At 44.2% G+C, this 27024-nt stretch overlaps 2 protein-coding genes across 2 annotated transcripts; one reads left to right on the top strand and one right to left on the bottom strand.

Annotated features, from left to right (window-relative positions):
- The first annotated feature begins 14339 nt into the window (after window positions 1-14339).
- Window positions 14340-21741, top strand: LOC120046821 (ras-related C3 botulinum toxin substrate 1). The gene is made up of 6 exons (XM_038992358.1): window positions 14340-14654; window positions 17985-18056; window positions 18384-18501; window positions 19273-19335; window positions 19535-19694; window positions 20069-21741. Exons 1-6 carry the CDS (start codon window positions 14620-14622, stop codon window positions 20197-20199), a joined length of 579 nt encoding a protein of 192 aa, XP_038848286.1. The 5' UTR covers window positions 14340-14619; the 3' UTR covers window positions 20200-21741.
- A 1874-nt stretch (window positions 21742-23615) lies between these two features.
- Window positions 23616-26786, bottom strand: LOC120046820 (NHP2-like protein 1). Its single transcript, XM_038992357.1, has 3 exons — window positions 26519-26786; window positions 26243-26363; window positions 23616-24054 (listed from the first exon to the last, which is right to left on the bottom strand). The coding sequence occupies exons 1-3, from the start codon at window positions 26519-26521 to the stop codon at window positions 23792-23794; spliced, it is 387 nt and encodes a 128-aa protein (XP_038848285.1). The 5' UTR covers window positions 26522-26786; the 3' UTR covers window positions 23616-23791.
- Window positions 26787-27024: the final 238 nt, after the last annotated feature.

Here is a 27024-nt window from a genome sequence, read left to right as displayed (position 1 = left end):
ATGTGTTGAGATGCGTAGCGCAGTGGAGATGTGTTGAGATGCGTAGCCAGTGGAGATGTGTTGAGATGCGTAGCAGTGGAGATGTGTTGAGATTCGTAGCGCAGTGGAGATGTGTTGATATGCGTAGCACAGTGGAGATGTGTTGAGATGCGTGGCACAGTGGAGATGTGTTGAGACGTAGCACAGTGGAGATGTGTTGATACGTAGCACAGTGGAGATGTGTTCATACGCGTAGCACAGTGGAGTGTGTTGAGATGCGTAGCAGTGGAGATGTTTCAGATGCTACCACAGTGGAGTGTGTTTTAGATGCGTAGCACAGTGGAGATGTGTTGAGATGCGTAGCACAGTGAGATGTGTTGAGATGCGTAGCACAGTGGAGATGTGTTGATACGTAGCACAGTGGAGATGTGTTGATACGTAGCCCAGTGAGATGTGTTGAGATACGTAGCACAGTGGAGATGTGTTGATACGTAGCACAGTGGAGATGTGTTGAGATGCGTAGCACAGTGGAGATGTGTTGAGATGCGTAGCACAGTGGAGATGTGTTGAGATGCGTAGCACAGTGGAGATGTGTTGAGATGCGTAGCACAGTGGAGATGTGTTGATATGTAGCACAGTGGAGATGTGTTGAGATGCGTAGCACAGTGGAGATGTGTTGAGATGCGTAGCACAGTGGAGATGTGTTGAGATGCCAGTTAGGCACAGTGGAGATGTGTTGAGATGCGTAGCACAGTGGAGATGTGTTGAGATGCGTAGCACAGTGGAGATGTGCTGAGATGCGTAGCACAGTGGAGATGTGTTGAGATGCGTAGCCCAGTGGAGATGTGTTGAGATGCGTAGCACAGTGGAGATGTGTTGATACGTAGCACAGTGGAGATGTGTTGATACGTAGCACAGGTGGAGATGTGTTGATACGTAGCGCAGTGGAGATTTGTTGAGATGCGTAGCGCAGTGGAGATGTGTTGAGATGCGTAGCGCAGTGGAGATGTGTTGAGATGCGTAGCGCAGTGGAGATGTGATGATACGTAGCACAGTGGAGATGTGTTGATACGTAGCACAGTGGAGATGTGTTGAGATGCGTAGCGCAGTGGAGATGTGTTGAGATGCGTAGCGCAGTGGAGATGTGTTGAGATGCGTAGCGCAGTGGAGATGTGTTGAGATGCGTAGCACAGTGGAGATGTGTTGAGATGCGTAGCGCAGTGGAGATGTGTTGAGATTCGTAGCGCAGTGGAGATGTGTTGATATGCGTAGCACAGTGGAGATGTGTTGAGATGCGTGGCACAGTGGAGATGTGTTGAGATGCGTAGCACAGTGGAGATGTGTTGATACGTAGCACAGTGGAGATGTGTTGAGATGCGTAGCACAGTGGAGATGTGTTGAGATGCGTAGCACAGTGGAGATGTGTTGAGATGCGTAGCACAGTGGAGATGTGTTGAGATGCGTAGCACAGTGGAGATGTGTTGAGATGCGTAGCACAGTGGAGATGTGTTGAGATGCGTAGCACAGTGGAGATGTGTTGATATGCGTAGCACAGTGGAGATGTGTTCATACGCGTAGCACAGTGGAGATGTGTTGAGATGCGTAGCACAGTGGAGATGTGTTGAGATGCGTAGCACAGTGAAGATGTGTTGAGATGCGTAGCACAGTGGAGATGTGTTGATACGTAGCACAGTGGAGATGTGTTGATACGTAGCACAGTGGAGATGTGTTGATACGTAGCACAGTGGAGATGTGTTGAGATTCGTAGCGCAGTGGAGATGTGTTGATATGCGTAGCACAGTGGAGATGTGTTGAGATGCGTGGCACAGTGGAGATGTGTTGAGATGCGTAGCACAGTGGAGATGTGTTGAGATGCGTAGCACAGTGGAGATGTGTTGAGATGCGTAGCACAGTGGAGATGTGTTGAGATGCGTAGCACAGTGGAGATGTGTTGAGATGCGTAGCCCAGTGGAGATGTTGAGATGCGTAGCACAGTGGAGATGTGTTGAGATGCGTAGCACAGTTGAGATGTGTTGATACGTAGCACAGTGGAGATGTGTTGAGATGCGTAGCGCAGTGGAGATGTGTTGAGATGCGTAGCGCAGTGGAGATGTGTTGAGATGCGTAGCGCAGTGGAGATGTGTTGAGATGCGTAGCGCAGTGGAGATGTGTTGAGATGCGTAGCGCATTGGAGATGTGTTGAGATGCGTAGCGCAGTGGAGATGTGTTGAGATGCGTAGCGCAGTGGAGATGTGTTGATACGTAGCACAGTGGAGATGTGTTGAGATGCGTAACACAGTGGAGATGTGTTGAGATGCGTAGCACAGTGGAGATGTGTTGAGATGCGTAGCACAGTGGAGATGTGTTGATATGTGTAGCACAGTGGAGATGTGTTCATACGCGTAGCACAGTGGAGATGTGTTGAGATGTGTAGCACAGTGGAGATGTGTTCATACGCGTAGCACAGTGGAGATGTGTTGATACGTAGCACAGTGGAGATGTGTTGATACGTAGCACAGTGGAGATGTGTTGATACGTAGCACAGTGGAGATTTGTTGAGATGCGTAGCGCAGTGGAGATGTGTTGAGATGCGTAGCGCAGTGGAGATGTGTTGAGATGCGTAGCGCAGTGGAGATGTGATGATACGTAGCACAGTGGAGATGTGTTGATACGTAGCACAGTGGAGATGTGTTGATACGTAGCACAGTGGAGATGTGTTGAGATGCTTAGCGCAGTGGAGATGTGTTGAGATGCGTAGCGCAGTGGAGATGTGTTGAGATGCGTAGCGCAGTGGAGATGTGTTGAGATGCGTAGCCCAGTGGAGATGTGTTGAGATGCGTAGCGCAGTGGAGATGTGTTGAGATTCGTAGCGCAGTGGAGATGTGTTGATATGCGTAGCACAGTGGAGATGTGTTGAGATGCGTGGCACAGTGGAGATGTGTTGAGATGCGTAGCACAGTGGAGATGTGTTGATACGTAGCACAGTGGAGATGTGTTGAGATGCGTAGCACAGTGGAGATGTGTTGAGATGCGTAGCACAGTGGAGATGTGTTGAGATGCGTAGCACAGTGGAGATGTGTTGAGATGCGTAGCACAGTGGAGATGTGTTGAGATGCGTAGCACAGTGGAGATGTGTTGATATGCGTAGCACAGTGGAGATGTGTTCATACGCGTAGCACAGTGGAGATGTGTTGAGATGCGTAGCACAGTGGAGATGTGTTGAGATGCGTAGCACAGTGAAGATGTGTTGAGATGCGTAGCACAGTGGAGATGTGTTGATACGTAGCACAGTGGAGATGTGTTGATACGTAGCACAGTGGAGATGTGTTGATACGTAGCACAGTGGAGATGTGTTGATACGTAGCACAGTGGAGATGTGTTGAGATGCGTAGCGCAGTGGAGATGTGTTGAGATGCGTAGCGCAGTGGAGATGTGTTGAGATGCGTAGCGCAGTGGAGATGTGATGATACGTAGCACAGTGGAGATGTGTTGATACGTAGCACAGTGGAGATGTGTTGAGATGCGTGGCACAGTGGAGATGTGTTGAGATGCGTAGCACAGTGGAGATGTGTTGATACGTAGCACAGTGGAGATGTGTTGAGATGCGTAGCACAGTGGAGATGTGTTGAGATGCGTAGCACAGTGGAGATGTGTTGAGATGCGTAGCACAGTGGAGATGTGTTGAGATGCGTAGCACAGTGGAGATGTGTTGAGATGCGTAGCACAGTGGAGATTTGTTGATATGCGTAGCACAGTGGAGATGTGTTCATACGCGTAGCACAGTGGAGATGTGTTGAGATGCGTAGCACAGTGGAGATGTGTTGAGATGCGTAGCACAGTGAAGATGTGTTGTGATGCGTAGCACAGTGGAGATGTGTTGATACGTAGCACAGTGGAGATGTGTTGATACGTAGCACAGTGGAGATGTGTTGATACGTAGCACAGTGGAGATGTGTTGAGATACGTAGCACAGTGGAGATGTGTTGATATGTAGCACAGTGGAGATGTGTTGAGATGCGTAGCACAGTGGAGATGTGTTGAGATGCGTAGCACAGTGGAGATGTGTTGAGATGCGTAGCACAGTGGAGATGTGTTGAGATGCGTAGCACAGTGGAGATGTGTTGAGATGCGTAGCACAGTGGAGATGTGTTGAGATGCGTAGCCCAGTGGAGATGTGTTGAGATGCGTAGCCCAGTGGAGATGTGTTGAGATGCGTAGCCCAGTGGAGATGTGTTGAGATGCGTAGCACAGTTGAGATGTGTTGATACGTAGCACAGTGGAGATGTGTTGAGATGCGTAGCGCATTGGAGATGTGTTGAGATGCGTAGCGCAGTGGAGATGTGTTGAGATGCGTAGCACAGTGGAGATGTGTTGATACGTAGCACAGTGGAGATGTGTTGAGATGCGTAGCACAGTGGAGATGTGTTGAGATGCGTAGCACAGTGGAGATGTGTTGAGATGCGTAGCACAGTGGAGATGTGTTGAGATGCGTAGCACAGTGGAGATGTGTTGAGATGCGTAGCACAGTGGAGATGTGTTGAGATGCGTAGCCCAGTGGAGATGTGTTGAGATGCGTAGCACAGTGGAGATGTGTTGAGATGCGTAGCACAGTTGAGATGTGGTGATACGTAGCACAGTGGAGATGTGTTGATACGTAGCACAGTGGAGATGTGTTGAGATGCGTAGCACAGTGGAGATGTGTTGAGATGCGTAGCACAGTGGAGATGTGTTGAGATGCGTAGCACAGTGGAGATGTGTTGAGATGCGTAGCACAGTGGAGATGTGTTGAGATGCGTAGCACAGTGGAGATGTGTTGAGATGCGTAGCACAGTGGAGATGTGTTGAGATGCGTAGCACAGTGGAGATGTGTTGAGATGCGTAGCACAGTGGAGATGTGTTGATACGTAGCACAGCGGAGATGTGTTGATACGTAGCACAGCGGCGATGTGTTGATACGTAGCACAGCGGAGATGTGTTGATACGTAGCACAGTGGAGATGTGTTGAGATGCGTAGCACAGTGGAGATGTGTTGAGATGCGTAGCACAGTGGAGATGTGTTGAGATGCGTAACACAGTGGAGATGTGTTGAGATGCGTAACACAGTGGAGATGTGTTGAGATGCGTAGCACAGTGGAGATGTGTTGAGATGCGTAGCACAGTGGAGATGTGTTGATACGTAGCACAGTGGAGATGTGTTGATACGTAGCACAGTGGAGATTTGTTGAGATGCGTAGCGCAGTGGAGATGTGTTGAGATGCGTAGCGCAGTGGAGATGTGTTGAGATGCGTAGCACAGTGGAGATGTGTTGATACGTAGCACAGTGGAGATGTGTTGATACGTAGCACAGTGGAGATGTGTTGAGATACGTAGCACAGTGCAGATGTGTTGAGATGCGTAGCGCAGTGGAGATGTGTTGAGATGCGTAGCGCAGTGGAGATGTGTTGAGATGCGTAGCGCAGTGGAGATGTGTTGAGATTCGTAGCGCAGTGGAGATGTGTTGATATGCGTAGCACAGTGGAGATGTGTTGAGATGCGTGGCACAGTGGAGATGTGTTGAGATGCGTAGCACAGTGGAGATGTGTTGATACGTAGCACAGTGGAGATGTGTTGAGATGCGTAGCACAGTGGAGATGTGTTGAGATGCGTAGCACAGTGGAGATGTGTTGAGATGCGTAGCACAGTGGAGATGTGTTGAGATGCGTAGCACAGTGGAGATGTGTTGATATGTGTAGCACAGTGGAGATGTGTTCATACGCGTAGCACAGTGGAGATGTGTTGAGATGCGTAGCACAGTGGAGATGTGTTCAGATGCGTACCACAGTGGAGATGTGTTGAGATGCGTAGCACAGTGGAGATGTGTTGAGATGCGTAGCACAGTGAAGATGTGTTGAGATGCGTAGCACAGTGGAGATGTGTTGATACGTAGCACAGTGGAGATGTGTTGATACGTAGCACAGTGGAGATGTGTTGATACGTAGCACAGTGGAGATGTGTTGATACGTAGCACAGTGGAGATTTGTTGAGATGCGTAGCGCAGTGGAGATGTGTTGAGATAAGTAGCGCAGTGGAGATGTGTTGAGATGCGTAGCGCAGTGGAGATGTGATGATACGTAGCACAGTGGAGATGTGTTGATACGTAGCACAGTGGAGATGTGTTGATACGTAGCACAGTGGAGATGTGTTGAGATGCGTAGCGCAGTGGAGATGTGTTGAGATGCGTAGCGCAGTGGAGATGTGTTGAGATGCGTAGCCCAGTGGAGATGTGTTGAGATGCGTAGCGCAGTGGAGATGTGTTGAGATTCGTAGCGCAGTGGAGATGTGTTGATATGCGTAGCGCAGTGGAGATGTGTTGAGATGCGTGGCACAGTGGAGATGTGTTGAGATGCGTAGCACAGTGGAGATGTGTTGATACGTAGCACAGTGGAGATGTGTTGAGATGCGTAGCACAGTGGAGATGTGTTGAGATGCGTAGCACAGTGGAGATGTGTTGAGATGCGTAGCACAGTGGAGATGTGTTGAGATGCGTAGCACAGTGGAGATGTGTTGAGATGCGTAGCACAGTGGAGATGTGTTGATATGCGTAGCACAGTGGAGATGTGTTCATACGCGTAGCACAGTGGAGATGTGTTGAGATGCGTAGCACAGTGGAGATGTGTTGAGATGCGTAGCACAGTGAAGATGTGTTGAGATGCGTAGCACAGTGGAGATGTGTTGATACGTAGCACAGTGGAGATGTGTTGATACGTAGCACAGTGGAGATGTGTTGATACGTAGCACAGTGGAGATGTGTTGAGATACGTAGCACAGTGGAGATGTGTTGATACGTAGCACAGTGGAGATGTGTTGAGATGCGTAGCACAGTGGAGATGTGTTGAGATGCGTAGCACAGTGGAGATGTGTTGAGATGCGTAGCACAGTGGAGATGTGTTGAGATGCGTAGCACAGTGGAGATGTGTTGAGATGCGTAGCACAGTGGAGATGTGTTGAGATGCGTAGCCCAGTGGAGATGTGTTGATACGTAGCACAGTGGAGATGTGTTGAGATGCGTAGCACAGTGGAGATGTGTTGAGATGCGTAGCACAGTGGAGATGTGTTGAGATGCGTAGCACAGTGGAGATGTGTTGAGATGCGTAGCACAGTGGAGATGTGTTGATATGTGTAGCACAGTGGAGATGTGTTCATACGCGTAGCACAGTGGAGATGTGTTGAGATGCGTAGCACAGTGGAGATGTGTTCAGATGCGTACCACAGTGGAGATGTGTTGAGATGCGTAGCACAGTGGAGATGTGTTGAGATGCGTAGCACAGTGGAGATGTGTTGAGATGCGTAGCCCAGTGGAGATGTGTTGAGATGCGTAGCACAGTGGAGATGTGTTGATACGTAGCACAGTGGAGATGTGTTGATACGTAGCACAGTGGAGATGTGTTGATACGTAGCGCAGTGGAGATTTGTTGAGATGCGTAGCGCAGTGGAGATGTGTTGAGATGCGTAGCGCAGTGGAGATGTGTTGAGATGCGTAGCGCAGTGGAGATGTGATGATACGTAGCACAGTGGAGATGTGTTGATACGTAGTACAGTGGAGATGTGTTGAGATGCGTAGCGCAGTGGAGATGTGTTGAGATGCGTAGCGCAGTGGAGATGTGTTGAGATGCGTAGCGCAGTGGAGATGTGTTGAGATGCGTAGCACAGTGGAGATGTGTTGAGATGCGTAGCGCAGTGGAGATGTGTTGAGATTCGTAGCGCAGTGGAGATGTGTTGATATGCGTAGCACAGTGGAGATGTGTTGAGATGCGTGGCACAGTGGAGATGTGTTGAGATGCGTAGCACAGTGGAGATGTGTTGATACGTAGCACAGTGGAGATGTGTTGAGATGCGTAGCACAGTGGAGATGTGTTGAGATGCGTAGCACAGTGGAGATGTGTTGAGATGCGTAGCACAGTGGAGATGTGTTGAGATGCGTAGCACAGTGGAGATGTGTTGAGATGCGTAGCACAGTGGAGATGTGTTGAGATGCGTAGCACAGTGGAGATGTGTTGATATGCGTAGCACAGTGGAGATGTGTTCATACGCGTAGCACAGTGGAGATGTGTTGAGATGCGTAGCACAGTGGAGATGTGTTGAGATGCGTAGCACAGTGAAGATGTGTTGAGATGCGTAGCACAGTGGAGATGTGTTGATACGTAGCACAGTGGAGATGTGTTGATACGTAGCACAGTGGAGATGTGTTGATACGTAGCACAGTGGAGATGTGTTGAGATACGTAGCACAGTGGAGATGTGTTGATACGTAGCACAGTGGAGATGTGTTGAGATGCGTAGCACAGTGGAGATGTGTTGAGATGCGTAGCACAGTGGAGATGTGTTGAGATGCGTAGCACAGTGGAGATGTGTTGAGATGCGTAGCACAGTGGAGATGTGTTGAGATGCGTAGCACAGTGGAGATGTGTTGAGATGCGTAGCCCAGTGGAGATGTTGAGATGCGTAGCACAGTGGAGATGTGTTGAGATGCGTAGCACAGTTGAGATGTGTTGATACGTAGCACAGTGGAGATGTGTTGAGATGCGTAGCGCAGTGGAGATGTGTTGAGATGCGTAGCGCAGTGGAGATGTGTTGAGATGCGTAGCGCAGTGGAGATGTGTTGAGATGCGTAGCGCAGTGGAGATGTGTTGAGATGCGTAGCGCATTGGAGATGTGTTGAGATGCGTAGCGCAGTGGAGATGTGTTGAGATGCGTAGCGCAGTGGAGATGTGTTGATACGTAGCACAGTGGAGATGTGTTGAGATGCGTAACACAGTGGAGATGTGTTGAGATGCGTAGCACAGTAGAGATATGTTGAGATGCGTAGCACAGTGGAGATGTGTTGATACGTAGCACAGTGGAGATGTGTTGATACGTAGCACAGTGGAGATGTGTTGATACGTAGCACAGTGGAGATGTGTTGAGATGCGTAGCACAGTGGAGATGTGTTGAGATGCGTAGCACAGTGGAGATGTGTTGATGCGTAGCACAGTGGAGATGTGTTGATACGTAGCACAGTGGAGATGTGTTGATACGTAGCACAGTGGAGATGTGTCGATACGTAGCACAGTGGAGATGTGTTGAGATGCGTAGCACAGTGGAGATGTGTTGAGATGCGTAGCACAGTGGAGATGTGTTGAGATGCGTAGCACAGTGGAGATGTGTTGATACGTAGCACAGTGGGGATGTGTTGAGATGCGTAGCGCAGTGGAGATGTGTTGAGATGCGTAGCACAGTTGAGATGTGTTGATACGTAGCACAGTGGAGATGTGTTGAGATGCGTAGCGCAGTGGAGATGTGTTGAGATGCGTAGCGCAGTGGAGATGTGTTGAGATGCGTAGCGCAGTGGAGATGTGTTGAGATGCGTAGCGCAGTGGAGATGTGTTGAGATGCGTAGCGCATTGGAGATGTGTTGAGATGCGTAGCGCAGTGGAGATGTGTTGAGATGCGTAGCGCAGTGGAGATGTGTTGATACGTAGCACAGTGGAGATGTGTTGAGATGCGTAACACAGTGGAGATGTGTTGAGATGCGTAGCACAGTGGAGATATGTTGAGATGCGTAGCACAGTGGAGATGTGTTGATACGTAGCACAGTGGAGATGTGTTGATACGTAGCACAGTGGAGATGTGTTGAGATGCGTAGCACAGTGGAGATGTGTTGAGATGCGTAGCACAGTGGAGATGTGTTGATGCGTAGCACAGTGGAGATGTGTTGATACGTAGCACAGTGGAGATGTGTTGATACGTAGCACAGTGGAGATGTGTCGATACGTAGCACAGTGGAGATGTGTTGAGATGCGTAGCACAGTGGAGATGTGTTGAGATGCGTAGCACAGTGGAGATGTGTTGAGATGCGTAGCACAGTGGAGATGTGTTGATACGTAGCACAGTGGGGATTTGTTGAGATGCGTAGCGCAGTGGAGATGTGTTGAGATGCGTAGCGCAGTGGAGATGTGTTGAGATGCGTAGCGCAGTGGAGATGTGTTGATACGTAGCACAGTGGAGATGTGTTGATACGTAGCACAGTGGAGATGTGTTGAGATGCGTAGCGCAGTGGAGATGTGTTGAGATGCGTAGCGCAGTGGAGATGTGTTGATACGTAGCGCAGTGGAGATGTGTTGAGATGCGTAGCACAGTGGAGATGTGTTGAGATGCGTAGCACAGTGGAGATGTGTTGAGATGCGTAGCACAGTGGAGATGTGTTGAGATGCGTAGCACAGTGGAGATGTGTTGAGATGCGTAGCACAGTGGAGATGTGTTGAGATGCGTAGCACAGTGGAGATGTGTTGAGATGCGTAGCACAGTGGAGATGTGTTGAGATGCGTAGCACAGTGGAGATGTGTTGAGATGCGTAGCACAGTGGAGATGTGTTGAGATGCGTAGCACAGTGGAGATGTGTTGATACGTAGCACAGTGGAGATGTGTTGAGATGCGTAGCACAGTGGAGATGTGTTGAGAGAATAATATACAGAATATCAAAACAATGTCATGTTCCATGACTTCCTATTTAACATAGTCTGGAGTCCATCAGATTGTTCCATTGACTCCTCCAGCATTTTAAAATGTAATTTAGGCATGGTGTCAATTACATGATGATTCTCCACAGACTGGTGATCAGGCTGTTATGAAAATGCCCTTTGTGTTATGATGGCGGTCCATTGAGAGATGATTCAGAGACATCATGGGAAACATAATGACCCGGTCTCAAAAACACTCAGATCCTGAGCTTGGAGAGAGAGATGGAGATATTTCCATTCATTAACTTAGATCATTTACACGCTGCTGTTATGTACCGTGAGAAGGAGACTCCATAAGTTGTGCGTTTGCTCTACTTTCTATGGCTCTAGCAGAACATTAGCATCTGGGCAATACTGTCGTGCAGTGGTAGGCAACCCTGTTCCTGGAGTGTCTCAGATACTGCAGGATTTTGTTCCAACTAGGCCCTTAACCAGGGATGTGTTCAGTTCACTTGAAAGTTTGCTGCGTAGCAGAACGGTTTGTACTGAACAACGCATTTTCCCAAAATGTTCTTGAACAGACTTTGAGATACGTTTGCTCCATTCAGTTGAAAACGAGTGACATATTTAAAGGGCTGCGATGCATTTTGAACCCACAACCCAACCTTTCCCGAATGCAGCCCTGACCAACTGAGCTAATTGATCAGTTCAGTGATTTGCCTAAATTCAACACACCTGGTCTTCCAGGTTGGTTAAATCCAAAACATGAAGTGCCTATAGCAATCCAGCACCAGGGTTGCCGACCCCTGCTTAGGATATGTGATCTCATTCATGCTTTCTCTCTTCTCCCTGATATGCATGCCCTATATTCAGTAGCTTTCCATAGCTCTGTCAATAATTCCGAATGTGCTCCACTGTGCTCTACGAATTTATTCACCAAGTACATTTACACATACCCAGAATTTAACTTTACAAAAACACAGAATTTAACTTGGTGATATGGTGCTGCTAGCAATACAACATATAGATGCAGAAATAGACAGAAGAATTTACAAAACGTTTACATACATTATATACAAAATCAGGGCCACAACTTTTACTGGGGACATTCTGAAATTGCATTTTTCACCCCACCAGTTTTATCATAGGAATGTGATACAAAACAGGGCAACAGTGTGCTTTAGGACCATGCGGACACCTCCTAGCAGTCAGGTAGGCTGTTTGGAGTGTTTTTCTGACTGGATAAAAAATATTTAAAAAGTAATATAATTACACCCCCCCCCCCCCACTTCTAAAAACAAAGTTGTGCCCCTGTACAAAATAGATAAGTTGTCAAAGAACTGTAGAGTATGAGGGAATTTTCAGTGAGGAATATACAGTATAAATAAGAGGTAGGAAGGCTCTGTGATGTAGTGCATCTAACAGGTCTTCCTGAAAAAAGTGACTAACACCCACTGATTCACCGCAAACTCCACATGTCCACACAATGACTCTGAGCATCTTCCAAGGCTCCACATTTTCCATTTGGACACATCTGTGTGCTAGTGGTGGCCCCTAGTCTCTGTGACGAGCATGTTTATACTGCATTAATCCCTTTCCTCTGCTTTTATCCACTACTGTTGTTGTTTATGCTATGAATGTGTCATTCCCTTCAAAATCCCCCAACAGCATAATCCTTCTTGCTCTATTCCGGGATGAGGGGTATAAATACATCAGGGTTTGAGTTACCATGGAGACACTGATTAATTAACAATGAAGACACTTTAATAGTTTTGCTGATGAAATGAGAAGGGGGAGAAGGATGAAGGAAGAGAGAAGGGAAAGGGGAAAGAGAGCGAGAACTCAAAATTACATCTTAACTGGTTTTATTCTGTTTTTATTCAGATGTTTTGGATCTGCAGTCAACAGACAATCTGTGTCGTGCCGGGGAGCAGGTAGCCTAACAAGTAGCCTTGCTTGTTAAGAACATTGGGCCAGTAACCAAAAGGTCAGTGGTTCGAATCCACAAGCGTTTGGGTGAAAAATCTGTCTGTCTACTGTCGTGTCTTTGCTATCATTAAATTGAAGACTTATAGTTTACATCAAAGATTCCTGTAATTAGTTATTACGCGATCAACTGATTAATAACGTAACTAATTAACTATGAATTCGAGGGCACCAGGGAAAGTAGTCAGATTACAAAGTTATAATTTCCCAATATAACCTTTCAGATATTTTCATATCTGATCAATAGTCTTCTGATGAATGATTTATTTATTTTACCTCACGTTAGTCTCATTCCAAACGTCGTAAATTGTTGGTTATCTGCACGAACCCAGTCTTCACTATGAGTCATCCATACATCAATTGTCTTAAATCATTTATTTATTACTAACTAAGTAATTCACAGAAATGCATAAACAAACAAACAAACTTAAAATGGTTACATGAAATGATGGAAGAAATATGCCCTAGTGGGCTGAACCGGCATGGCGGCTTGTTAGACAAAAGGAAAATTGGCGTTCGACCAAGAAGTCACTACAGAGTTCATAATTATAACAATTGACATGCTAATCCTTTACTCATGAACGCTCACTCATTCGGGAACAATTGCAATCAATATATATATATTTACGCTCAATGTGTCGTCTTGATCGCTGGAGGAAAATTAGTTTCTGTTGGAGATTCGTCTGTCTCTGTCTTGGCTATTATGGATAGTTCAGAGTGACATTCGTTATAGAATGGATGTTTCGGCGGTTGTCTTTCTTCGCGTTCAATGATACCGAATTCCTAGCTGCAGACTAGTAGTCAATATCAAAGACTTGTTCTTATTCGTCTAAGAGTTTAACCACGTGGTATGGTTAAAGATTCAGCAATGGTACTTAACCTTCGTTCTCCTCCTATGGAGAAAAACATGGTCTGTTGATAATTTCTCAGAGTTGGGCTTTTATTCGGATAGCAGAAAGGGGCTGTCCCAGGATGTCTGACCCTAACTGGGCTCAGGGGCGGTCCTTGGATTTAGTTCAAATCAAAAGGGATTTATATTTTTCTTCATTAAACAGTCCAAAATCATATTACACAATTATACAACCAGTATCATACTCACTCATTCATTTTATACAACAATCAGATGTAAACCTAATATCTGAGGTTATTATACAAACATCGGTATGGTAATGTAGCCACCCAGTCTCCCATGAGTTTCCCACATTGGGACAAACGGACATGTTAATAGCTGGACTCTTCACCGATCTTTTATACTTTTTCCGGAACATGAAATCTATTCTTACCTCAAGTTCTGTGAGGTGGAAGAAACTTCCTTTGTCCTGAAAGTTTACCCTCTCTCTAATACTGTTTGGCCATGAGGAGATTCTCAGGAATTTACGACGTCTCTCTGTGATCACAGCATGGGTTGAAGGAGGAAAGGGGGAGGCAGGGAGTGGCAGGGAGAGGGGAATGGGCGTTATGTACCTCAACAGGCAACGTCATTGACACTATTATTGAGCAAGGCACTTAACCCTAAATCGCTCCGGATAAGAGCAGCTGTCAAATGCCAATTTAGATAAGATGCTGTAATGTGGATAAACACAGACTTTTTTAAAGGATAAAACATGGGACAACCATGACAAAGTTCCCGGATGAATTAAATCATAAGACCCTAAGTATTGACTGACTGTCTTGTCTCATGATGCCTGCCTCTCTGAAATGGTGCACCACCTTGGAGTGACTTTACAATATTCAGCTGATGAGGGAATACTGCCCTCTAATGTTCAGAAACTGAAAGTGGCTGTAGAAATGTTCTACTTACCGCTAGGTGGCGTCGCTTGACAGCCCTTTGAAAATTCCTTTATCCAATCTACGGTTAACGGAAATGACTTGTATGGAATGGGAGCTACAGCTTCCGTTGTCTGAGGGCGTTTTTTCAAGCTTAGCACCAGAGATTTTTGGGGTGGTGGCTGCTTGGTTTATAAGTTTGGAGTTCCACCAAGTTATTTGAGGACACTGATTTGAAGGAATTCTCCTCATTTATAAACTATCGCAATTTGGGCCCTCCAATCGAGGCTTCAAACCTTGTTTTTCTCCTTTTTGGGAAAACAAGTTCACGGATCAAAAGAGTGGTTTACCAGCTGACCAATAAGCTACCATTTGAGCTAGCTACTGTAGCTTGATAGCTGAGAAAGGCGTCGATGCAGGCCATCAAGTGTGTTGTAGTGGGGGACGGGTAAGTTAAACCTACATTTATGTAGCTAGTTAAGTATGTTTATAAAATGACGTCTTACAATATAAGTTATGATCTAGAATATACATTGTCAAAGTGAATTGTTTCTAGTAGCCCACAGTTTGAGCGTTAGCTTACTAACGTTAATTGGTGACAACTGTCAGTTTCAACACTAACGTTAGCTAATTAGCGTTAGCTTGCTAACATCAGACTGCAAACTTGTTGTGGCATACTAACTAATTGTTACTTGACGGTAACGTTAACCGTTATGCATTCTCGTTTGCTGTTAGGACCACACGTTTCTTGTTAGGTTAAAATGAGTAGTGGCTAGCGAGTGAGACAAAGCCCGCTGTATGCATTGTTAGTTATTAGAAATGATCCAGTCCCAGCAACCCTTTAGTGTCCGTCCTATCATTTAACTTCTTGTTACCGCCTTGTATTATGATAAATTACATAATTTGCTACACCATTGGGTTTTAGATAATTTACTTCCCTTTGCTTTATTGAGAACTTATAAACACTTGAGAAGATGACCCGTAATCTAGCAGATATTTATCAGAACCTCTTTTAGTTTCTTTAGAAAGCTTCATACACTTACTATAGCCCTTTAATTTAAGTATGTCTGGAAAAGAGTAGTTTAACTGTCTGCTGCCTGTTGTTAATGAGCTCCACCATCAACATTATTTAGAACATAGGGACATGGTACCAGCATTGACAAAGAATGGCACTATGTCCTAAATAAGGTTGATGGTGGAGCTCATCAACAACAGGCAGCAGACAGTTAAACTACTATTTTCCAGACATATTTAAATTAAAGGGCTATAGTAAGTAGTGTATGAAGCATTCTAAATACAAACTAAGAGGTTCTGATAAATATCTGCTAGATAGTGGGTCATCTTCTCAAGTCTTTATAATATGTCCCTATTGTAGAGCGAAACCTCAACATTGGAACACTACTGGATAATAGGGATGCACAATATATCGGTGAACATATCGGAATCGGACGATATAAGCTAAAAATGCCAACATCGGTATCGGCCGACGTCTAGTTTAACGCCGAGGTGCAAAACCGATGTCAAAGCTGACGTGCATACCTATATAACGTAGGTACATGACGTAATGACGCCACATAAAATTTTCCGCTATACTTGCAACACAGAATTCCGAAACTAGCCCACAATATCTGCTGTGTGGATCGAGCAGTCATTTGAAAGAGTAACACAATTTCAGCGAGACAACTCAAAGGCGAAATCCATTAAAGCCAAGATAATGGAATTCATTGCCCTTGACAATCAACCGTTCTCTGTCGTGGGTGATGTTGGCTTTCGCCGACTGGTTGAGCACCGGTACACACTACCAAGTGTGCTATTTTTCAGATGTTGCCTTACCGGAGTTACACAGTAATAGCGTCACTGCTATTAGCTTCACAACATACATACTATGGAACGTCATTTGGGTCTTTGCGTGTCTCAAAAGGTACAGTAGCACTTTCAAAGCTGTACAAAAGTCTTCAAACACCGGCCACGAACGATGTGTTTACAATACTGCGTTGGTAATAAAGCATAATTTGTTAGACCGCAACTTCTGGGGTAGCTAGCTGTAGTTTGGTACCTAGCTAGCACCAATACAACCAGCCTGAAAACAATGACCAGTAGAAAGTGCAGTCATTTTCATTTTTAGCAATGATTAAGGAATCCTTGTGAGTAAGTATTAGCTAGGTTGCCTCTTGTTGTTCGCCTATTGAAATTGAACTTCAGTTCAAGAAAATAAATAGCTAGCCAGCTACTTAACCCTGTTGCCCAAAGCTAAAGTTATAAGTAGCCAGCTAGCTTCATCTGGCTAGTGATGCTCGACCAGACCGGGTTATGTGCTGTGTAGCTAGCCACAATAAGGATTAGGCACAATGGTGGAATTTGCAGGTTGCCTTCAAAACAGAAGTCTGTAATTGACAGTGACGCAAATGAATACAAATAGTAGAATTATGCCATACTTTTATTTTTAAGGCTAACCACGAAGTCCACTATTGTGGCTAGCTTCACATAGATCGGTCATACCATTAATCAAATAAGAACTGTCTTATAAATTATTATTTTAGATGACACCTAGCTATATAGTTAGCTAGCAACTATAGCTACTGAAACAGATTGTCGTTTTGCTATGTTTTTGGGGAAGAACATTGTTTGCGTCCATGAGCTAGCCAGCTTTTTTTTAAATGACCAGCACTGTAGGTGCGCGAGACAACTTTACCAGCATCATAGCATACGTATCGATGAATCGTTGTGACATGAGTGAGTGTAATCAATGTGTAAAAACTTAATGAACGTGTTAAATTTATTATGTGACGTGCAGTCATATTCAAGTCCTGATTGGTCAACAAGCTTATTTCAAATCAAAGTTTATATGTCACGTGCGCCGAATACAGCAGGTGTAGACCTTACAGTGAAATGCTTGCTTACAGGCTCGAACCAATAGTGCAAAAAAGGTATTAGGTGAACAGTAGGTAGGTAAAGAAATAAAACAACAGTAAGAAGACAGGCTATATAAGTAGCGAGGCTTCATACAGACAGACACTGGTTAGTTAGGCTGATTGAGGTAGCATGTACATGTAGATATGGTTAAAGTGACTATGCATATATGATGAACAGAGAGTAGCAGTAGCGTTGACACGTTAAATAGTATATTTTTTGACACGCAAAGCCCCAAACAGCGTTCTGTAGAAATCCTGTTTGAGAATGAAACGACTGAACAAACGAACAACGAAACGGCACAGCAAGTGAAATAGGTTTTGATTGTTTTACTGGTAATGGGGACATGTATGCGGGCAAAATAACGTTTTGGTCAGTGTGTGTGTAACCTTAACTAGGCAAGTCAGTTAAGAACAAATTCTTATTTACAATGACGGCCTACCCCAGCCAAACCCGGGCGATCCCTGGCCAATTGTGCGCCGCCCTATGGCACTCCCAATCACAGCCGGATGTGATACAGCCTGGATTCGACTAGGAACTGTAGTGACGCCTCTTGCGCTGAGATGCAGTGCCATAGACCACTGCGTGTGTGTGTGATAACTATTTAACTTCACTAAAATGCTTAAAGGGCTGCAAAAATATTGGTTATTGTTTTTTTTGGCAAGGAAAATATCGGTATTTTCCTAAAATGTCATATCGGTGCATCACTACTTGATAATGCAGACATTTATTCATAGTTTAACTCATTTTCTCAAGTTGGCCAGTTAAACCCCTCCAAGTTCTCCTTTCAGTTTTGAAATTGACATAAACAAAACTAAAGTTGTTTATTTCTCCTCCTCATCCCTCCATCTCTCCTTTTCTCCTCCAGAGCTGTGGGTAAAACATGCCTGCTCATCAGCTACACCACCAATGCGTTCCCCGGGGAATATATACCCACAGTGTAAGCATACACACTCTCTCTTTCTCTCCCCCATTGCAGCAGGTGTCTTATGAATGGCATGGAGAGTTTTGTCAGCAAAATAAATGCCGTGCCAGGGTCTAAGTTATAATGATTAACCCTTCTCCCCTACACTAGAAACATAGTTCTGAAAGTTCATGTTAGCATTCTATGTTTACATTTTATAAGAGGTGTGGTTTTAAAAGTTTTTCCTGATGAATCAGGAAATTATATATTTAGCCTGTAGAATCATTGACATTTCCTGGTTGTGTGCTTATCACTTCCCTGATGATGTCATTGTGGCGTAACAACATGCATCTCTCCCTGCAGCTTTGACAACTACTCTGCCAATGTGATGGTCGATGGGAAACCAGTTAATCTGGGTCTATGGGATACAGCAGGACAGGAAGACTACGACAGACTCCGACCACTGTCCTATCCACAGACGGTAAAACAACAGGAGAAATGTACTGTTGTCACTAGTGTCATAATTAGTGACTATCCTCATTTCTATCAGTGCATTGGTGTCAGCGGGGCGTAAAGCATCAATTCATACAACGGGTAGGCAACTAGATTCGGCCGCGGGTTGATTTTTGTCGCAGTGGATGGTCGGGGGGCCGGAACATAACTATAGTAATTTCTACACTGAAAATTGACCAAGACTAAGCCCAAAAAGAGTATTTTAAAATAACAATTTCCTACCTTCATTTACTTTGAGACACAATCACTTCTCTTTTATTCGTGGGAATACTTGGGAACAGACTGCCTAAATGTGTCATTTTTAACTGAATTCCTGGTGTTAGCTGAATATCCCCCTCAAAAAAAAATGTGCGTTCCGGTTTTGACAACATTGTGAACAATATAACACAAGTTATTCAGGGCGTTAGGGAAAGGCATATTGCGTTGTTGCCAACATTGAGCATTTATTATGTCAGTCTGCATGTATGGGGACGAGAGTACAGTCCTCTGCCCATAGTACCTAAACAATGTCTGGAGCAGGCATTAAGTTAAAGAGTGCTCTGTCTGCCCTCATTCTGGGCTCTGACTCCTCCCACCAATTGACAGTGGTCAGTGTTCAGGGAAACTTTGTCCTAGATTGAGGACTGATTCATAATCTCTGTCTGTGGTTAATTTGTACCATTCATAATCTCCATGAATTGCAACTCAGTTTTTCATGGTGGATCTTGTATAAATTATGCTGTTTGTTTCCTCCCAACAGGATGTGTTCTTGATTTGCTTCTCCCTCGTGAGTCCTGCCTCCTTTGAAAACGTCCGTGCCAAGGTGAGCCATAGCCTTGGCTTTGTTTCTATCTAGTTCTGTGTTAACTTAATGCTTTATCATCAAGGTCATTGCTTGAAAGGGTGGATTTTATCCACATACTCAAAACAACTGATGTATAGACCTGATAGGTAGGCCTCTAGTTTACAGTAACATCCTGATCCTATCCTGACTGTCTTGTTCATGTCCCTGTCCTCCGTAGTGGTACCCAGAGGTGAGACACCACTGCCCCAACACCCCCATCATCCTGGTGGGCACCAAGCTGGATCTGAGAGACGACAAGGACACCATCGAGAAGCTGAAGGAGAAGAAACTCACCCCCATCACCTACCCCCAGGGCCTGGCCATGGCCAAAGAGATTGGTTAGTTTACTAATGGTACTTAGTCCTGTCCAGGGGGGGTACTGTACATCAAGGTGCCTCAGTACAGAAACAAGAGATGGGCTAGTGTCCTGTCCAGGGGGGGTACTGTACATCAAGGTGCCTCAGTACAGAAACAGGAGATGGGCTGTTCTGGCTCGGACAAGGCTTACTTAGTTCTTAGTAGTACTTTAGGGGCCGGTTTCCCGGACGTAGAGTAAGCCTATTACTGGACTCTACACAGCAATGTCAATGCAGTTTCTTCATAGCTTAAGCTGGCTCCGCTCAGGGTAGTCATAGCTATTAGTCTATTTAGGAATTTAATGAATTAAATCCCTATTTGCTGTTATGTTGACTGCCAGCCTGTCTCTCTACAGGAGCAGTAAAGTACCTGGAATGCTCAGCCTTGACACAGCGTGGCCTTAAGACAGTATTTGACGAAGCCATCCGGGCGGTCCTGTGTCCCCCACCCGTCAAGAAGAGGAAGAGGAAATGCTCACTACTCTAAATTCCGCAGACAGGAAGTAGGAAGTCACACTGCAGTCTGAGCTCACCTATTGGTAATGAATAAGAGGGCGGGGGAGTGTCGAAGGGGGAGGATTCTACAAAAACCATATGTATCCAGATATATAAAAAAAATATTTTGTATTGTAATTGGTACATACTACTTAAATATGATTGATTTTATTATACGAAGCTTAGAATTAACTCTTATTCAGCTCTAGGAAAAAGGGGGTTGGACAAGCCCTACATGTTTCCCCTACACTAAGAAATTCCTGCTGCCTTCAAAAATGTTCCTTTTTTTTATGTTCCTGGAAGGTAATACTAATTGCGCTTTTCAATTTCGGTCTCTTTCCACTCTTCTCGAGTCCATATTGTTTGTTTACAGACTTCAATGAATTGAGATGTTGCCAAAATTCCTACTTCATATAACGGTCATCACTTTCTAGGAGCTCCGTGTACACTAAATGTCATGATTTCTTGTTTTTTCTCTTCTGTACAATGTTTGCGACTATAATTTGCTTAATCTTGACAAAACGGTTTATAGCTCAAGAGAAATCTAAATAAACAAAAATTCTAAGCGTTGTACTAGCTGTTAAGTTCTATAATCATACTCTATGTAGATTTAGATCAATAATTTCTCCTCAGGTGAATTTGATCCACCTTCGAATACATTGTCAAAACAACTGATGTCAGTCATGGATAATAGCTATCAAGTTATTCCTAGGTGGATTTAAATGCATATTAGATCAATCTAAATCTCTACTTGTTGTACTTGGTGCTCCCCCTTGGTCTGAGAAAAGATCCAGTATTTTACATTCTGAAGGCATCTAGACTAGGAATGCACCTGACCAGGTGTATAGGAGAACCTATTGGTCAGAAAGAGGATGGAGAATGGTTCTTTTTATCAGACCAATTTAGATGGATCCCTCTTGTTGGATTAAACAACAGTTTCAAACCATGAGTGTTACTGTACATAAATACATCCATTGTACGAGTATTGTCAGTAATGGAACTGTACTGTGTAGTCCGCCAGCTTTACACGCCAGACACCTGGTGCATCATGACCTTTTTCTTATAGGCCTTGTTTGTTTTATGGTAGTATCTAGGCCTGTATTTGACGCTATTCCCTTTTAACGGGTTCTGTCAGCAGTTTCCATCTATCCAGTCCTTTAAAAAAGTATAGTACAAGTGTGAAGAATCTGGAGTTTGTTTGCTACTCGTAAGGATGTCATTGACATGATGCTATGTAAACATGACTATTACTGTATCACTAAACTATTTTCATAGTGTTCAGAAGTCATAACTGACCATGTTTTTGGTTTACAGTAGCTTCTAATGGCTGTATTTACAATATACAGTAGTTCAGTGATATTCAGTTCAGTGCTCTTTATTTTTGACTTAGTGAGAGGCTGTTGCTCTGAGGTATTACCAGTGTACTAATGAATGGCACAATGAAAAAACTCGATTTGTTCTGCTTTTATTTGGACATGATAGTGGTTAATCTGCTGAATTTTTTAAAAAAGCAAATAAATTCATTTAAAATCTCTGCCTGTTGTCAGCTTTTTAAGTTGTTGTGCAGCTGTAGGAATGTTTAACTTCTTTCCACCCACTCCCTTAACAGAACAGAAGGGTATACTACAAAACAAGATCAAGTAGTTAGCCAGCTAACTTAACATTCTGATATCACTTTTTTTTGTTGAGGAGTTTAAAATGGGTATGGTCTACTTAACTCCACAACTAAAAACATAGCTATGTTTAGCTTTCTTTATGAACCAGAAAATAAACTATTTCTGGTTGTTTATCAAGGTTAGCTGGCTAACTAATTGATCCTGCTTTGTAGTATACCCCCCCAGGTGGTAATGTAGTGTATTCAGATCCCTTGACTTTTTCCACATTGTTACGTTACAGCCTTATTCTAAAATGAATTAAATTAGTTTTTAAATTGTAGCCAATATATAAAGTAAAATGAATACCTTATTTACATAAGTAAATGAGACTTGAAATTGAGCTCAGGTGCATCCTGTTTCAATTGATCATCCTTGAGATGTTCCTACAACTTGATTGGAGTCCACCTGTGGTAAATTCAATTGATTGGACATGATTTGGAAAGGCACACACCTGTCTATATAAGGTCACACAGTTAACAGTGCATGTCAGAGCAAAAACCAATCTGAGGTTGAAGGATTTGTCTGTAGAGCGTGAGACAGAAGTGTGTCACGGCACAGATCTGGGGAAGAGTACCAACAAAAATTCTGCAGCATTGAAGGTCCTCAAGAACACAGTGGCCTCATTCTTAAATGGAAGAAGTTTGGAACCAAGATTCTTCCTAGAGCTAGCTGCCTGGCCAAACTGAGCCTTGGTCAGGGTGGTGCCCAAGAACTCGATGGCCACAAAGTTCCTCTGTGGTGATGGTAGAATCTTAGAAAATGACAACCATCTGCAGCAATCCACCAATCAGGCCTTTATTGTAGAGTGGCCAGATGGAACCCACTCCTCAGTAAAAGGTACATGACAGTCCGCTTGGAGTTTGCCTAAAGGACTCTCAGACCACGAGAAACAGGATTCTCTTGTCTGATGAAACCAATATTGAACTCCTTGGCCTGAATGCCAAGCGTCACAATGAGGAAACCTGGCACCATCCCTACGGTGAAGCATGGTGGTGGCAGCATCATGCTGTTGGGATGTTTTTCAGCAGCAGGGACTGGGTGACTAGTCAGGATCGAGGGAAAGATGTACAGAGATCCTTGATGTAAACCTGCTCCAGAGCGCTCAAGACCTCAGACTGGAGCAAAGGTTCACTTTCCAACAGGACAATGACCCAAAGTACACAGCCAAGACAATGCAGGAGTGGCTTTGGCACAAGTCTCTGAATGTTGAGTGGCCCAGCCCGAGCCTGGACTTGAACATCTCTGGAGAGCTCTGAAAATAGTTGTGCAGCGACGCTCTCCATCCAAACTGACAGAGCTTGAGGCTCTGTAGAGAAGAATGGGAGAAACTCCCCAAATACAGGTGTGCCAAACTTGTGTCATTGTCTCTACCTTGCCCTTTGTGCTATTGTTTGTACCGCTACGGTGTTGTTCTATATTTTTAATCCCCCGTCGCCACAGGAGGCTTTTTTGCCTTTTGGGAAGCTGTCATTGTAAATAAGAATTTACAGACTTGCCTTGTTAAATAAAAATACCCAAAATAATCACTGTAAACTGATTCCTGCTTCGAGGCTGCGTTCAAGACATCAAATGGCTGCGTAAAAACGCTCTACAGGACTTCAATGGGCACATTTATATTCTGCCAAGACAGTTTGAGGGCCCCCTAAAAAAAAAAAGTATCCTCTAGTTGGTTCATCCCTCCATCTCAGGCTCTCAACCATTCTCTTGCATACAACAGTATTATACTGTACTAGTCTGACAATGGAAGAACACATTAAGCAAAAGAAACTCATGTTTATGTTTTATCACAAAACAAGTATGAATGACATAGCACATTAATAATTTTCTTTGCATGTCCCTGACAAAAGTAAAATAGATACATGTAGACAAAACATAATCCATCTCCCTGATATAGTCTCTCAGACTATCCAGAGCAGAGAAGTAACCAGATCAGACCAGCAGTCTCTCAATGGCCATCTGGGTAGACTGGATCTGGGGCTTCAGCTGAGAACCCTCCTTGATGGTGACCGAGGTAGCGATGACTGGGCGGGAGACCCCACAGGCGCGCCCCAGGGCCTGCTTGGATCGCACAAACACGTAGGGGACATTCTTGTCCTCGCAGAGCAGTGGCAGGTGGAGGATGATCTCCAGTGGCTCAGCATCAGCAGCCATCACAATGAACTCAGAGATACCACGGTTCAATGTCTTGGTGGCTGGAAGAGGGTAGACAAGATTCAAGGATCAATGACATGTCTGATAGATTATAGTGCAGAATGAGACCCCCATAGATAACGTGTAGTGATTACGGTCGTAATCGGAGCAGGATTTGAAACGTCTAATCAGTGGTCTGAGGCCAAGCACACAACCTCCTGTGCCAACCTGGATTCAGGGGTAGACGTAACATAGTAAACAAAAATCTGGGACACTTAAATTAGTTTGATATGTTACATTGGTAAGGTATGTATTAAATTTGTGGATGTCCATCCATTTAATACGATATATTACGAATTTGCAATGCATATGTTACAAATTCATATTAGTTGTGGCTAACGTTAGCCAGGCTACGGGTAAATGTTATGGTTAAGGCTAGGAGTTTGGTTAGAGTTAACCCAGTATTGGACTAAAGGAGAGCACGGTAATCCTTAAGGCCTTCCCATCTGAAACAGTTCATAACAGTTTGTGCATATGACAATATTTCGTAACATTTGTTTGTTTAGGCTTCCAGCAAGAAGTTTGGAATTCTATACCCAGTTGTCGGTGATTGGTCAACAGTAGGGATTCGTCAATGAAGTGCTGTTATTAAGCGATATAAAATTTGCATTTAAACAAGTCTAGCTTGAGGAATACTGCACCAAACACCTTAGTTTGATGTAAAATTACATGACCAAGATCTCTGCAAAAAATGTCAAAATGAATGAAAGATTTGAGTTTAGATTAATTCCATTTTGAGGAAGAGTATACTGGCTAAGACATCTCAAGATGGACAAACAGTACCATTGTCACTCAGTTTAAGTGAAAGTTGAAGATATGCAAGAACACTCGTTCGGTTCACATACCTGAGTTCACCTCGGTGCCAACCGAACCGAAGCATGCGGAAGCTTTTAATCCAAGGATCTTACATTTTCAGTTTAAAGGGCGAATTGGTTCTGGAAGCCAAAACAGCCAAATACTGAATCTGTTCTCAATTACTGTACAGTTCTAGAAATATACATCCCTCTTTCTTATCACACCAAAATCATTTCACAAACGCTAAATACATAATTACTGTACACCGTTTTAACAGTTGCAGCCGACAGTATTTTTCAGTGACATGTTTGTGTTGTCCCCCCCCCAAAAAGTTGTCCATCTTCCATTTACACAGGTGTTCGGAGACACAGATAACTAATTAGCATAGGTAGTCGACTAGGTGCTGTCTGTTTTCCGTAAACAAGTGCTGCAGCAGGTAGCCTAGTGGCGGCAGGTAGCCTAGTGGCGGCAGGTAGCCTAGTGGCGGCAGGTAGCCTAGTGGCGGCAGGTAGCCTAGTGGCGGCAGGTAGCCTAGTGGTTAGAGCGTTGGGCCAGTAACCAAAATGTTGCTAGATCTAATCCCCGAGCTGACAAGGTAAAACTGTCGTTCTGCCCCTGAACAAGGCAGTTAACCCACTGTTCCTAGGCCGTCAATTTAAATAAGAATTTGTTCTTAACTGACTTGCCTAGTTAAAAGGTTAAATAAAATAAATACAGTTGAAATATGGCAGAGTGGGAACTCTAACCCTATAAAAAGGTGTGCATTAATTTATCATTTTATTTTTCAGCCAATATGAAAGATAAGGTCCTTATGCTTCCAAAACAATCCCACAAGCGATGCGTGTTAATGTTCAGACCTGAGCGTCACGGCTATTACCAAAACTCTCCCCTAGAGTCATGATCAAGGGCTAGGTTAGGGTTAGCCATCATGTTAAGTAGTTGCAAAGTAGCTAAAATGGTAGTAAGTAGTTGCCAAGTAGCTACAAAGTAGTTACAAAATACCTAAAGTTGTCAGCGATGCAATTCAAACGCACAACCTTTGGGTTGTTTCAAGTTTCAAATGTCACATGCACAAGTACAGTGGCATGCCTTTCATATAAGTTCTAAACCCAAGTATGCAGTAATCAATAACAATGTAAAACTCAAAATAACGTAAGGTAGAACAAGCTGGACTTTCACGTTGTGCCCACCCAGCCACCCTCCTTTCAAATGTTGCCTAAAGTAACGGGTCTTACATAACCATACTAAACGTAACATATACATATTTTCGTGTACTGTGTACCATAGAGCCAGGTGTCTGGAAGCTAGTATAATGCTTCTCACAGAAAGGATAGGGTACATTTATTATCGATATATTACCAATTTGGTATTACTCATTGTGTCAGATTCCCTTACCTTCATTGGCCCCTTTCCTCAACTGTTTGTAGTTGGAGGCTTGCTGAACGAGGTCCAGGATGGTTTTGGACAGTGTGGCGTCGGCCAGGGGGTAGGCCTTGGGATTCACTTCGGCTTCAGTCTGAAAATAAACACAAAACAGTTAGATGTGGAAACTGACTGGCAGAGAACGAAACGACGCTATCCTTATCAATTAACTAGCTACGATACTACCGGTATCCAGCTACCGTTAGTTAGCTAGCAATGCTAACCGAAGCAGTTTATTCAAACACTCACCATGATTAACGTTACTTTTGTTTATTTCTGATATTTGTCCTCTCGGCGAACGCTTCACGGAGGACTATATCGCCTGCGATTGAGGTTTCGGGAAATCCAAAAATAATTATTTCTGTTGATACGACCGTTTGTGTTCTCAAAAGCTCGAGGAACTTCTACACGCAACTACTTTGTAACAATAATAGCACAGCGGTAACAACACGCGTGTGAGATTGAGTGTGGAACGCATTCGTATACGACGGCTCTGCTCGCTAAACTGAACAGGAAGTGCGTTGTTTGAGCCCAAATTATTCCGCCCATGTTCTTCTTTTTGCTTTGGTTTTGTTTCCGCAGCCAGTAGCCACAGTTATTTTCAATGTAATTAAATATGCGTGTTGTGCATTTTCACGAAATGGGGAAAACCTTGCAGAACAGATAAAGAGTTGTTTAGTATATTTTTAAAGGTGTCCCCTTGGACGGTAGGTGGTGACGTGCATCAACAGCATTCGTTAGTGCACACAAAAAAA

The sequence above is a fragment of the Salvelinus namaycush genome, chromosome 4 (assembly GCF_016432855.1).
Source record: "Salvelinus namaycush isolate Seneca chromosome 4, SaNama_1.0, whole genome shotgun sequence".
In the NCBI taxonomy this organism is placed as follows: Eukaryota; Metazoa; Chordata; class Actinopteri; order Salmoniformes; family Salmonidae; genus Salvelinus; species Salvelinus namaycush.
Note: the sequence above shows the minus strand (reverse complement) of the source record. Positions and strands in the feature narration are given on the sequence as shown.

Coding starts and splice junctions, on each gene's coding strand:
- LOC120046821 (XM_038992358.1), top strand. CDS start 14,620: ATGCAGGCCATCAAGTGTGTTGTAGTGGGGGACGG. Junction 14,655..17,984: donor TGTGTTGTAGTGGGGGACGG/GTAAGTTAAACC, acceptor TTTCTCCTCCAG/AGCTGTGGGTAAAACATGCC. Junction 18,502..19,272: donor CACTGTCCTATCCACAGACG/GTAAAACAACAG, acceptor TCCTCCCAACAG/GATGTGTTCTTGATTTGCTT.
- LOC120046820 (XM_038992357.1), bottom strand. Junction 24,055..26,242: donor GAGGAAAGGGGCCAATGAAG/GTAAGGGAATCT, acceptor ACCCTCTTCCAG/CCACCAAGACATTGAACCGT.